The following is an 11,329-nucleotide window of genomic DNA, read 5'->3' as shown; positions in this document are numbered from 1 at the left end:
CAATAGACAGCCATAAAATTTCTTTGAAAAAGGAAATTGGATTCTTGCTGTCTGATTTACGAGAACAGAAACGCCGAGAAACTACTCATAATAACAACAACAATGCATTGTTTGTATGTATTGCTTTCACTTTAGATATCATTAGTGGTTGCCATGGCAACCTCAGAAGATCTTATTCAGCTCATAGATTAAGAGATTAAACTTTACTGTAAAGGGTGGTGCCTTCCTGTCACCACCTGGTAAACAAGACCCAGATTACCATTTGGAACAACTGCTCCGCAGCTGGGTGTGTGTGTGTGTGTGTGTGTGTGTGTGTGTGTGTGTGTGTGTGTGTGTGTGTGTGTGTGTGTGTGTGTGTGTGTGTGTGTGTGTGTGTGTGTTCATGTGTGTGTGTGTGTGTGTGTGTTCATGTGTGTGTTCATGTGTGTGTGTGTGTGTGTGTGTGTGTGTGTGTGTGTGTGTGTGTGTGTGTGTGTGTGTGTGTGTGTGTGTGTGTGTGTGTGTGTGTGTGTGTGTGTGTGTGTGTTCATGTGTGTGTGTGTGTATGTGTGTGTGTGTGTGTGTGTGTGTGTGTGTGTGTGTGTGTGTGTGTGTGTGTGTGTGTGTGTGTGTGTGTGTGTGTGTGTGTGTGTGTGTGTGTGTGTGTGTGTGTGTGTGTGTGTGTGTGTGTGTGTGTGTGTGTGTGTGTGTGTGTGTGTGTGTGTGTGTGTGGTAGTAGTAGTAGTAGGAGGAGGAGGAGGAGAAGGAGGAGGAGAAGGAGGAGGAGGAGAAGGAGGAGAAGGAGGAGAGGAAGGAGGAGGAGGAGGAGGAGGAGGAAGAGGAGGAGGAGGAGGAGGAGTAGCAGGAGAAGAATAGGAATAGGATAATGATTACAAGGATAAGCGGATATAAGTGAGACGAGGAGGACAGAAGTATATATATCTTATTATTATTATTATTATTTTCATCTTTACTTTTATCTTATTTCATTTTGTGTAGGACATGATATACGATCAGCCAGGAAGAAGAAGAAAAGGCCGATTCATTTTGTATCGGACATGAGAAACGACCCTTGAGCACGCCAACTCTTGACGAATGACCAGCGAATGACCAGCATTGGCATAGAACGGGTGACGTCACCCCTATGACGTCATAAGAGTGACGTCATAGATGTGACCGAATGAATTGGCCTATAAGTGACACTAGCCTTGTTGTCGGTCAGTAGGTTATTGTGGATTCGTCAATGGGTTTTGGTTGTGGCCCGTAGATGGACGAGTTTGATCAACAACCGCACTCTGATTGGCTGTTGAAGGCCAACGCTTAGTGCAAACGGCCAGTCAAAAACATTTATGTCGGGGTAACTCTTACATGATGCGCTCTGATTGGCTGTTGAACGCCAACGCTCAGTGCAACAGCCAATCAAATGTAGTTATGGCGGTCTCGCTTTACCGTGGCGCACTCTGATTGGCTGTTGAACGCCAACGCTCAGTGCAGCAGCCAATCAAATGCAGTTATGGAGGTGTCGCTCTAACGTGATGTTTACAGAGAGTCTTTGGGCCAAAGTACAGTCACGCCAGAAAGTCTTCACGTATCCTGAATGTACAGTTGAACAAAGAAATTCCTTGACACGTTCTGGGGATAGATTCAATATACGGTAACAACAAAGTGGGAGGAAGATGATGTCACAAGAGAAGCCATAACTTTTGTTTACACTTGTTGCCATGGCAACCACTAATGATATCTAAAGTGAAAGCAATACATACAAACAATGCATTGTTGTTGTTATTATGAGTAGTTTCTCGGCGTTTCTGTTCTCGTAAATCAGACAGCAAGAATCCAATTTCCTTTTTCAAAGAAATTTTATGGCTGTCTATTGTTATTTCTTATATATTGCACCGTCATCGTCGTCGTCATCATCATCATCATCATTGCATATGTGTATATATACATATATATATATACATATATATATATTGCAGTAAGCTTTTAAAAATAAACTCGTCTTTTATATCTACTGACACCTGTCTGTTCCCAGACTTCACAAAAAACAAAACAAAAACAGAGGAATCACTATTTTTTTAATGTCTAGTTTTATGACTAAGCTAACAGTATTAATATATGAAATACATATACAATAGCTGAAACAATATATTGACAACTTACAAAAACACAATATAAAAAACACAGGGCTATCCTAAATATGCAATGGCTGAAATACCTTCTTAACAACGCGCATATTATTATTATATTATTATTATTATCATTATTATTATTATCATTATTATTGTTATTATTATTATTATTACTATTATTATTATTATTATTATTATTATTATTATTATTATTATTATTATTATTATTATTATTATTATTATTATTATTATTATTATTATTATTATATATATATATATATATTCATACATATATATACATATATATATACAATATATATACATATATACATGTATACATATGTATATACATACATACATATATATACATATATGTGTGTGTGTGTGTGTGTGTGTGTGTGTGTGTGTGTGTGTGTGTGTGTGTGTGTGTGTGTGTGTGTGTGTGTGTGTGTGTGTGTGTGTGTGTGTGTGTGTGTGTGTGTGTGTGTGTGTGTGTGTGTGTGTGTGTGTGTGTGTGTACTGTATGTAGTTATATACACACACAAAATTATTGTTTTAATTATATTAATTTTTTCCCTGGAAGAATATGGATGTGTTTGTTAGCTTTACCAGTTTTTAGATTTTTTTTACTCAGAAACTTCTTTTCGATGTTGTTTTGTATCCTTTGGCTACGAGAGTAGCTAGCAACCAGGGGGGGCCATTGCAAGAATTTTGGGGTTCGGAAGTGGTGTTGAAGCGGGGATTTTTGTTTTGTTTTATGTTTTGTGTTTTCTTTTATTTTGTTTTATCTATTTTATTTTATTTTTTATTTTTTTTTATTTTTTTTATTCTATTTTGTTCTATTTTTTGTTCTTTTTTATCTTTATCTTTATTTGTACTTTTACTTTTACTTTTATTTTTATATATGTATTTATTTTTATCTATTTACTTATTTATTTGTTTTATTTTCTCTTTTTTTTTTCTGTACTGGGACACCTTGCGAACTTATTGAACCTGGGGTTAAATGTTGAGATTCCTGATCTACATCCAGTCAATGTCTCTATTGTTAAAATCTCCCATGCTCACAACTTTTTTGTACTGGGACATCTTGCGAATCTATTGAACCAGGATTAAATGTTGAGATTCCTGATCTACTCCCAGTCAATGTTTCTATAGTTAAGATCTCCCATGATAATTTTTTTTTTTTTTTTTTTTTTTTTTTACCTTGCGAATTCATTGGTTTTAGTGAGAGAAGTCGGACTCTTTGTGTAGTCACAAGCAAAAGTTTTGACCCGATCAGAATTTTTCATGACATAATCATTGGTTTATTTTTTCTATCTAATAAAAAGTGCCTAGCTGTAAGCTAAATACTATATAGGAAAATAGATCACGTACTAAATATAAAATCATTAGTGTTGTGAGAGGTGTAGCGTGATTGTACAAATGTATAACAAGTCCGCTCGTTTATGCATGAAATGGTGTGTGAACTATTATACTTAGTGTTTCACGTAAACATTCAACATTCTGTTAAACACCAATTAACACCAGCCGCCCAAAATCAGCAGTAACCAGAGAGCTGACCTTGCCAGGTGACACACAAGTGTCCCCTGTTGACCTCAGGTCACGAATCAGAGTTACCAGAGGTCACCATTGCCTTTAACTACGACACAAACCCCGGGAGACCTTAATACAATCTGGACGTATCGGAGGCTACATAAGAGAACATTTTCTCTTACCTCAGAGATTAACGCCTCTCTTTTCCTTTCTCCCTTGCCTTCTACAGTCCTCAACTTGATCTCCTTCGGAATCATCGCGGCGAGCTATGCCCTCATGTACCTTGTGGCTACTGACACGCGGGCAGCGGCCCGCACGGGAGCCAGACGCTCCGACTCGGCCATGGCCCGGCGCATGTCCTTCATCGTGGCGACAGATGCGGCTTGTTGGCTCCCGATCATCGCGCTCGGATTGGCCTCGTTAGCTGGCATCGCAGTGCCGCCCAGGGTAAGTAAGCGAGAGTATTGACCTAGTTTGCCTTATTCCATTTACCCAACTGTATTTACCTAGTTCACCCAATTGTATTTGCCTAATTGTAGTATGCAGGAAAGGAGTGACACTCGTCGGGTCCCGTCTTCTACTCTCCATTTTAACAACATACCTGTCCTCAAGTTCATGTAAAGTTACAACTTGGCTTATATGCTTCATTTTCAAGTGTCATTTTTATATTTTATTTCATGTATTGCTCCAACTTATATGACAAGTGAGCGATTATGTGTGTGATTCAACATTGTTTTGGATCACATGTTGGTCTCGTCATCGACAGCTATTACTCTTGGATGAGAGCTCAAAGCTCATATACTGCCCGGTCTATGGTTAATGCTGTAACCTTTTACACACACACACACACACACACACACACACACACACACACACACACATACACACACACACACACGAAGAGTTGAAAACGACAGCAATGTGGTAGTTATTAAATTCTTTCCTCGTATTCTCAATTTTCCTGATTAAAATATTGACATTAACCAGGCGAAAAGAAATTAGGTCTTCGTATTCTTCTATTTCATTTCCTTTAATTGTAGAGTTCAACGTTTCGTCTTGAGATTGACATTTTCAAGAGTAAGCTGCAATAATAAAAAGTACATAGTCACATACAACAACGATGACAATTGTATAAAAATAAATTATACGTGAATAATTCTGGTAAAATAAGAGAAAGATACAATACAATTACACACAGCAATGAGTAACTTATACAAAAACAATTCTGATAATATGTGGGAAAGGTACAATACAAGAGTGTGTTAAGAAAGTGGGTACTTACATTTAAAGGTGGGTGTGGAAAATTACAAGCATTAGATGTACGTTATATATATATGCATGGGTCAGGCTGTCAACAGTGTGACCCAAGAAGTCAAGAGAGGGGTGGGAGAGGGAGCGGTCACTGGAGGGGGGAGAAGGGAAGAGTCGGAGGAAGAAGAGGAGGGGGAGGAGGAAGAGGAGAGGGAGGTGGAGGTGGATGGGGAGGAGGGGGAGTGGGGGAGGAGGGGGAAGAGGGGGGAGTGGGGAGGAGGGGAAGATGGGAGGAGGGGGAAGAGGAGGAAGGAGGGGGAAGAGGGTGGAATGGGGGAGGTGGGGTCAGGTTAGGATTCCTAGGCCGTGAGGAAAACAATTGAATACTAGATGTTATATTAGATTGGATACGAGTAAAGCTGAATAACTACAACAATGCTGTCGTTTTTAACTATACGTGCATTACTGAAAACCTTCTCCCTTCTTTTACATACATACCTACATACATACACATATGTATATGTATATATGTATATGTATATATATATATATATATATATATATATATATATATATACATATATATATATATATATATATATATATATATATATATGAGAGAGAGAGAGAGAAATGGATGGGGAAGGGCAAACGAAGATGTGTTGGGAATAGAGTTTATTTCCCTACCGTTTCGACCAGCTTGGTCTTCTTCAGAGGACAAGTTGCATTACAATGGGATCACAAGTCTTATACTCGCAGCGAGGGGGAACCCGGCCAGCTGTGAGCGGATGTGTCAGGTCTTCTCTTCGGCTAATGATTTAATTATCAAGACAATTGCTGTTTTTGAAAGGCATTTAAATCCATCACTGTCATTGTTATTTTCCCTGGTGGCTGCACATATCGCCACCAGGGAAAATACCAATGACAGAGATGGTCACCCACGAGGAGCTAAGATGGGAGAGGGGAGGGGAGTGGAATGGGTGGGAGTAGGTGCGTGGTTTTGACTTGGCTACCTCTCTTATAAGGGGGAAAATGCTGTGTGTGTGTGTGTGTGTGTGTGTGTGTGTGTGTGTGTGTGTGTGTGTGTGTGTGTGTGTGTGTGTGTGTGTGTGTGTGTGTGTGTGCACGCGTGCATACGTGTATTTCCTTGTACAGAAATGTTCTAAAGTTAATTCTCTAAATGCTTGGCAGCCTAAAAAATCCGATGTAACTAAATCGACCTCAAACTACAACTCCTTCAGGAGACGGAGGACCCCTTCTTCAGAAGTCGGTGACACAACCTTTCTTCCTTCGGCAGGTGTTTTCGTGGGTCGCGGTCTTCGTGTTGCCTCTCAACGCAGCGGTCAACCCTGTGGTCTACACCCTCTCGACGGCGCCTGTCCGCAAGCGGCTCGCCCTCGTCCACCTCGCCCTCACTCCCGTCACCAGCCGATCTCATTCTCGGAAACCCTCAGGTTCGTTTGCGGCGCGAGGAGGGAGGGTTTCTATCGAGAAGAATAGCCACATGCTGATGGGCGGGGCGCGTGGACACTCTGGGTCAATTTGCTTAATCCCCAGTCACACTATCACGATTCTCGTCAAATGTTGTGAATTTGAAAGGTTGCAGGACGACTTCGCCTTTACTAGGGACAATTCAACAATATGTCCAATATTCATACAGGTTTAACTTCTCTCACTTCGTCATTCAGTTTCTCAGCATATGAGGCAAAGGTGATTTGACATTTGGAGATTCGAAAAATTAATAATTGTAAACGAAGTCATTTCTATTCAAACGAATTCACTTGATGCGTGATAGTGTGATCGGGTTTTATGTTCCGTCGCTGTCAAGTCATTCGTCCAATAGCCTGATTTGGCGTCCTATTTCAGTGTCGTCTCCAAACTTACTAACATCACTAATAATCTCATTATCCAATTCGTTTATATATATAAATATATATATATATATATATATATATACATATATATACATATACATATATATATATAAATATATATACATATACATATATATATATAAATATATACATATACATATATATATATATATATATACATATATATATGTATATAATGGGCAATAAGGGACCCAAAACAGAGCCTTGGGGAACTCCACCAGTAACATTTCCTAATTTTGATGTTACACTGTTAATGGTAACCCGCTGTTTTCTGTCACGCGTTTCTGCCAGTGCAGAATGTAGGCCTTTGTGTGTTTGATGCATCATCATCATCACTACTATTACTACCATTACTACCATTACTACTATTGTTACAATCATCATCATCATTATTATTATTACCCTTTGCAAATTTATGGGTCTATGCTTGCCATATACCTTCTATCTTTCATTCCTCGCCCCGCTATCGCTCTTTCCATTTCTCTTTCTTTCTCTTTCTTTCTCTTTCTCTGTCAATTGTTTGTGTCCTCTTGTGATCACTATATTTTTCCTTAAAGTTCCTTATGGTTTGAGCCTATATTAAATCCTGTGAAATATAATTATACCTTTCTTTTATTCTGTAGCTTTTTATATCGTTCTCTCCACCTGTCCTCTAGAGCTCCATGATGGTCGTAGCTACACTCTTCTTTCTTCTGGTGTCTTTAATTCTTAGTTTTTCATCTCTCTTCTTCTTTCGTCAGTGTCTGGAGCTTTGGTGTCCCTCTTGTGATGTTCCAGTGAAGATGAAATTCTCTGCATGTACTTTCTATGCACACACCGAGTGTAATTTGTCTTTTACCATTTCAAACATTTCTTTCACTATTATGTAGATATTTGCTCACATTTTAGTATTCTATCCATTTTAGTATTCTCACATATTCAGTTTTCTCTTGTGGCTCTCTTCAGACAATTTTACACAGTTTTCGGGGTAGCCCCCCTCTCATTGTAGGATGTCATTGTCTTTGACCATTCGGCTCACAATGGCAGACGTTGTGTCACGTGGCCAAATGCCGGTCAGCATTCTCGCGCTGTCTGTTCACTTCCTTCCCACCCATCCACGTCACAACTGACGCTGATCTCGTGTCCTTTGCAGGCACAACAAGCCTCTGGAAGTACTCGCTCAAGACCCGTATCCTCTCCGACGTAGTCTCCGATGGCCCCTGTCTCCAAGACCATACCCAGCTGTCTCCTGGGTGCTCTTGTAGAAGGAACCCCTCGCCGCCAACGCTCCCCTGCGCCCACTCCCTCACACTCAACCATGCTCAAAGCTTCACCCTCAAACATCGAAGTCAGACGCCCTCGAGCCTCTGCAGTGACGTTATGGACTCCAGTCTCGCTATGAACGGAATGACGACCACCACCACCACGACGGCGACGACGACGATATCAAGACTCGCTGCAGGATCTACGTCGCCCTTGTGCCCCGCCATCAAGGACATCTCCAGAGAATGCGGAGTGGGACAAGAGAGGTTGGCCTCCAAGTTGGAGGACGAGCTTCAAGTGGGTCATCCACTGGAGAGCGACCACCGCGGGATGGTGGCGCGCCATCTTGAGGGCGACCCTCGAGGTGGAAGGTACAGAGCTGTGCCCGTTGTCACCTGCCACAGCCCGGAGCACAGCGCGTCGACCTCGTCCTCGGGGGGAGCGGCCGAGGTGGAGCTCGTGCCGCTCAAGGAGTTGACGACGAAGTTGTCCCGTCCCGCCCTTCGGAGGCATTCCAAACGGCACCGTCGGAGGAACTACGGAGATGACCGTTACGATTAGGCGAGCTTCCGGAGCCACATAGGATGGAGGAGCTTAGATCCAAGAAAGGGTAAAATAAAATAAAATAAGATCAAATAAAATAGATAAATGAATAAATAGATAAATAAATAAATAAATGAATGAATAAAAGGGGGAGGGGCAGGCTCGTGTCCTTCCTTATTGTCCTCCCTGGCCTAATGACGTCCTTTAAAGCGTTTGTTTAGGCAAGGATGGGACACAAAACATTGAACACTCTCCCAGATAACCCTGTTCACCCGAACAAGTTTAACTCTTGTAGCAAAGGGCGTTAACCTTAACCCTTTCACCATCAGGGTCGGTTTACGGGTTCCATTCTGGCTGCCGTCAGGCGATTTTATTCACCTGTGGAGGGAGGAGGGGGAGGGAGGGGAGGGGAGGAGGAGGGATAGGAACGGGGTGGGGAGAGATAGGGAGGAGGAAGGGGGAGGAAGTGGGGAGGAATAGGGTGGAAGAAGGTGGTGGGGAGGGATAGGGAGGAAGGGGAGTGGGTGGGGAGGGTGGAGGGAGAGAGGTAGAGGAAGATGAAGGGGATGGGGGAGGGGTAGGGCAGAGGGAGGGGGAGAGGGAGGGGTAGAGAGAGGAGGAGAGGGAGGGGGGACACATGCGTGGCTAGGTGGACAGTGCCAACCTAATACATAGACTATAGGACCATGTTGTTGACGAAAAGGCACACACAATTCCAGTTTTGTGCTTCAATATAAAAAGCTCTTCTTAGAATGCAACGACAAAATCCATAATAGAAATAGGTCACTAGATGCAAAGTAGAACTCCAAAAGTCGTCCACAGAACTATTCGGAATTGTCTCTAGAATTTACTAGTTGCAAAAGACTTTTTTGAGATAAGGAGGCGATGTAGTAGAGAGGAGAGGTCGTAGAGAGGAGGGGTCGTAGAGAGGAGAGGTCGTAGAGAGGAGGGGGTCGTAGAGAGGAGGGGTCGTAGAGAGGTGTCGTAGAAAAGCGAGTTAGGAGAAGTTAAACGTGGTTAGCAATCCTCTACGACCATAAAATGACGAGGCGTGACTCTGGGGCGAAGGGGTGCACAAGAGGTGGGGCAGGGGTTGTCGATCAGAGAGCATGGCGAGTAAAAAGGGCAAAGGTTGCAGTTTTAGTTTCGATTAAGATTGCGACAAAGTACAAGTAACTGAGAGAACCGGAGGAATTGAATCAAAACAGAAAAGAAATTGACAAAGAAGTAAAAATGGACAAATAGAGTAAAACAAATGAATAAATGATAGATGATTGAATAATTAAATACCGTGCCTTCAGAAGGCACGTGTGTATTGAGTGACTCACCAAACATTGGACACATCCGAGTGTGTGTCTTACAGTATCAAGAGCCTAACGGCGGTATTCTTAAAAGAAATCTTCCCCTTCCAGGGATTTATATAAGGAAAGATTTATATAAGGAAAGAATTTTTTTAAGAACACCACCGTAAGTCATTCTTTTGCACAGTCACACCTCCCCCCACCCCGCCCCCTCAGGGTAATAAAATCACCTGACGGCAGCCAGAATGAACGTAGAAATGGCGAAATGAAGACGAAAGAGGTCTTAGAGCCTCAGGAAGAAAACAATGCGCCACAAGTCTTGAGGCGCCTCAGGTTGGGAACAGGAAAATCTAGACTCGAGTGACACTCAATTGACCTCAAGATTCAGCATAGATAAACAAGCAAATTCTTCGTTTCAGTGCTTCAGTACGCAGAGGGTGACATAATTGAAGTGGTCAATGATCATGGGATGTGAAGGTATATCAATCAATCAATCAATCAATCAATGAAGAGATCTATCGATATACCATCTTCCCCAGGTGCTTTTCCTCGTTTCATATCTTTTGAAGCAAATTCTACTTCTTCCTTTGTAATCTCTTGTACGCCACCAACGTCTACAGATGAATTTACTGAATATATATATATATATATATATATATATATATATATATATATATATATACATATATATATATATATATATATATATATATATATATATACATATACATGTACATAAACGCTATGATGATGTTTTAATCTACAAAAATGTTTTGGTTTAATGTCATCCCCCCCCCTTTTTTTTTTTTTTTTTGCACATTTAGAATCACGTGGTTTTGAGATTACTGCTGTATGTCTCTGTTTGTATATATAACTGTGTGTGTGTGTGTGTGTGTGTGTGTGTGTGTGTGTGTGTGTGTGTGTGTGTGTGTGTGTGTGTGTGTGTGTGTGTGTGTGTGTGTGTGTGTGTGTGTGTGTGTGTGTGTGTGTGTGTGTGTGTGTGTGTGTGTGTGTGTGTGTGTGTGTGTGTGTGTGCGTGTGTGTGTGTGTGTGCGTGTGTGTGTGCGCGCGCGAGCGTTTCTGAGATATTTCTTCGGGTCATTTAGCGAGGGTCAACTATCCTAATCGACCTCAATCTCAATTCTGCCAGCAATTGAATCCATCTATCCGTATCTCTATTTAGGAAATAAAATATTCTTGATTTATCATTCACATCTTTTTCTCTACGTCTGTATTTAATGTGTCCCGCTGTTTTCGCTTGTGTCTACCTAAGCAAGATGCTGTAATGCCTGCCATTTATTTTATATTATTTGTTTGTTTGTTATTATTTGTCTGTTTATTATTATTTGCTTGATTTTAATTTATTATTATTTATCTGTCAATTTATTATTATTTACCTGTTAATTATTTAACTATACCTATGCGTTTATTTATTCTATTTATTATTATTTAT

At 41.1% G+C, this 11,329-nt stretch overlaps 1 protein-coding gene across 1 annotated transcript in view; it reads left to right on the top strand.

Moving 5' to 3' along the window:
- LOC143041317 (G-protein coupled receptor GRL101-like) overlaps positions 1–8,635 on the top strand; it is a 95,322-nt gene extending 86,687 nt beyond the window's left edge. Inside the window, exons 19-21 of the mRNA XM_076213139.1 lie at positions 3,874–4,091; positions 6,193–6,349; positions 7,923–8,635. Coding sequence (XP_076069254.1) covers positions 3,874–4,091; positions 6,193–6,349; positions 7,923–8,593 — 1,046 coding nt within the window. The 3' untranslated portion in view covers positions 8,594–8,635. The remainder of the gene's footprint in view (positions 1–3,873; positions 4,092–6,192; positions 6,350–7,922) is intronic.
- Positions 8,636–11,329: the final 2,694 nt, after the last annotated feature.

The sequence above is a fragment of the Oratosquilla oratoria genome, chromosome 30 (assembly GCF_046742065.1).
Source record: "Oratosquilla oratoria isolate Oo_2021 chromosome 30, ASM4674206v1, whole genome shotgun sequence".
Taxonomy (NCBI): Eukaryota; Metazoa; Arthropoda; class Malacostraca; order Stomatopoda; family Squillidae; genus Oratosquilla; species Oratosquilla oratoria.
Note: the sequence above shows the minus strand (reverse complement) of the source record. Positions and strands in the feature narration are given on the sequence as shown.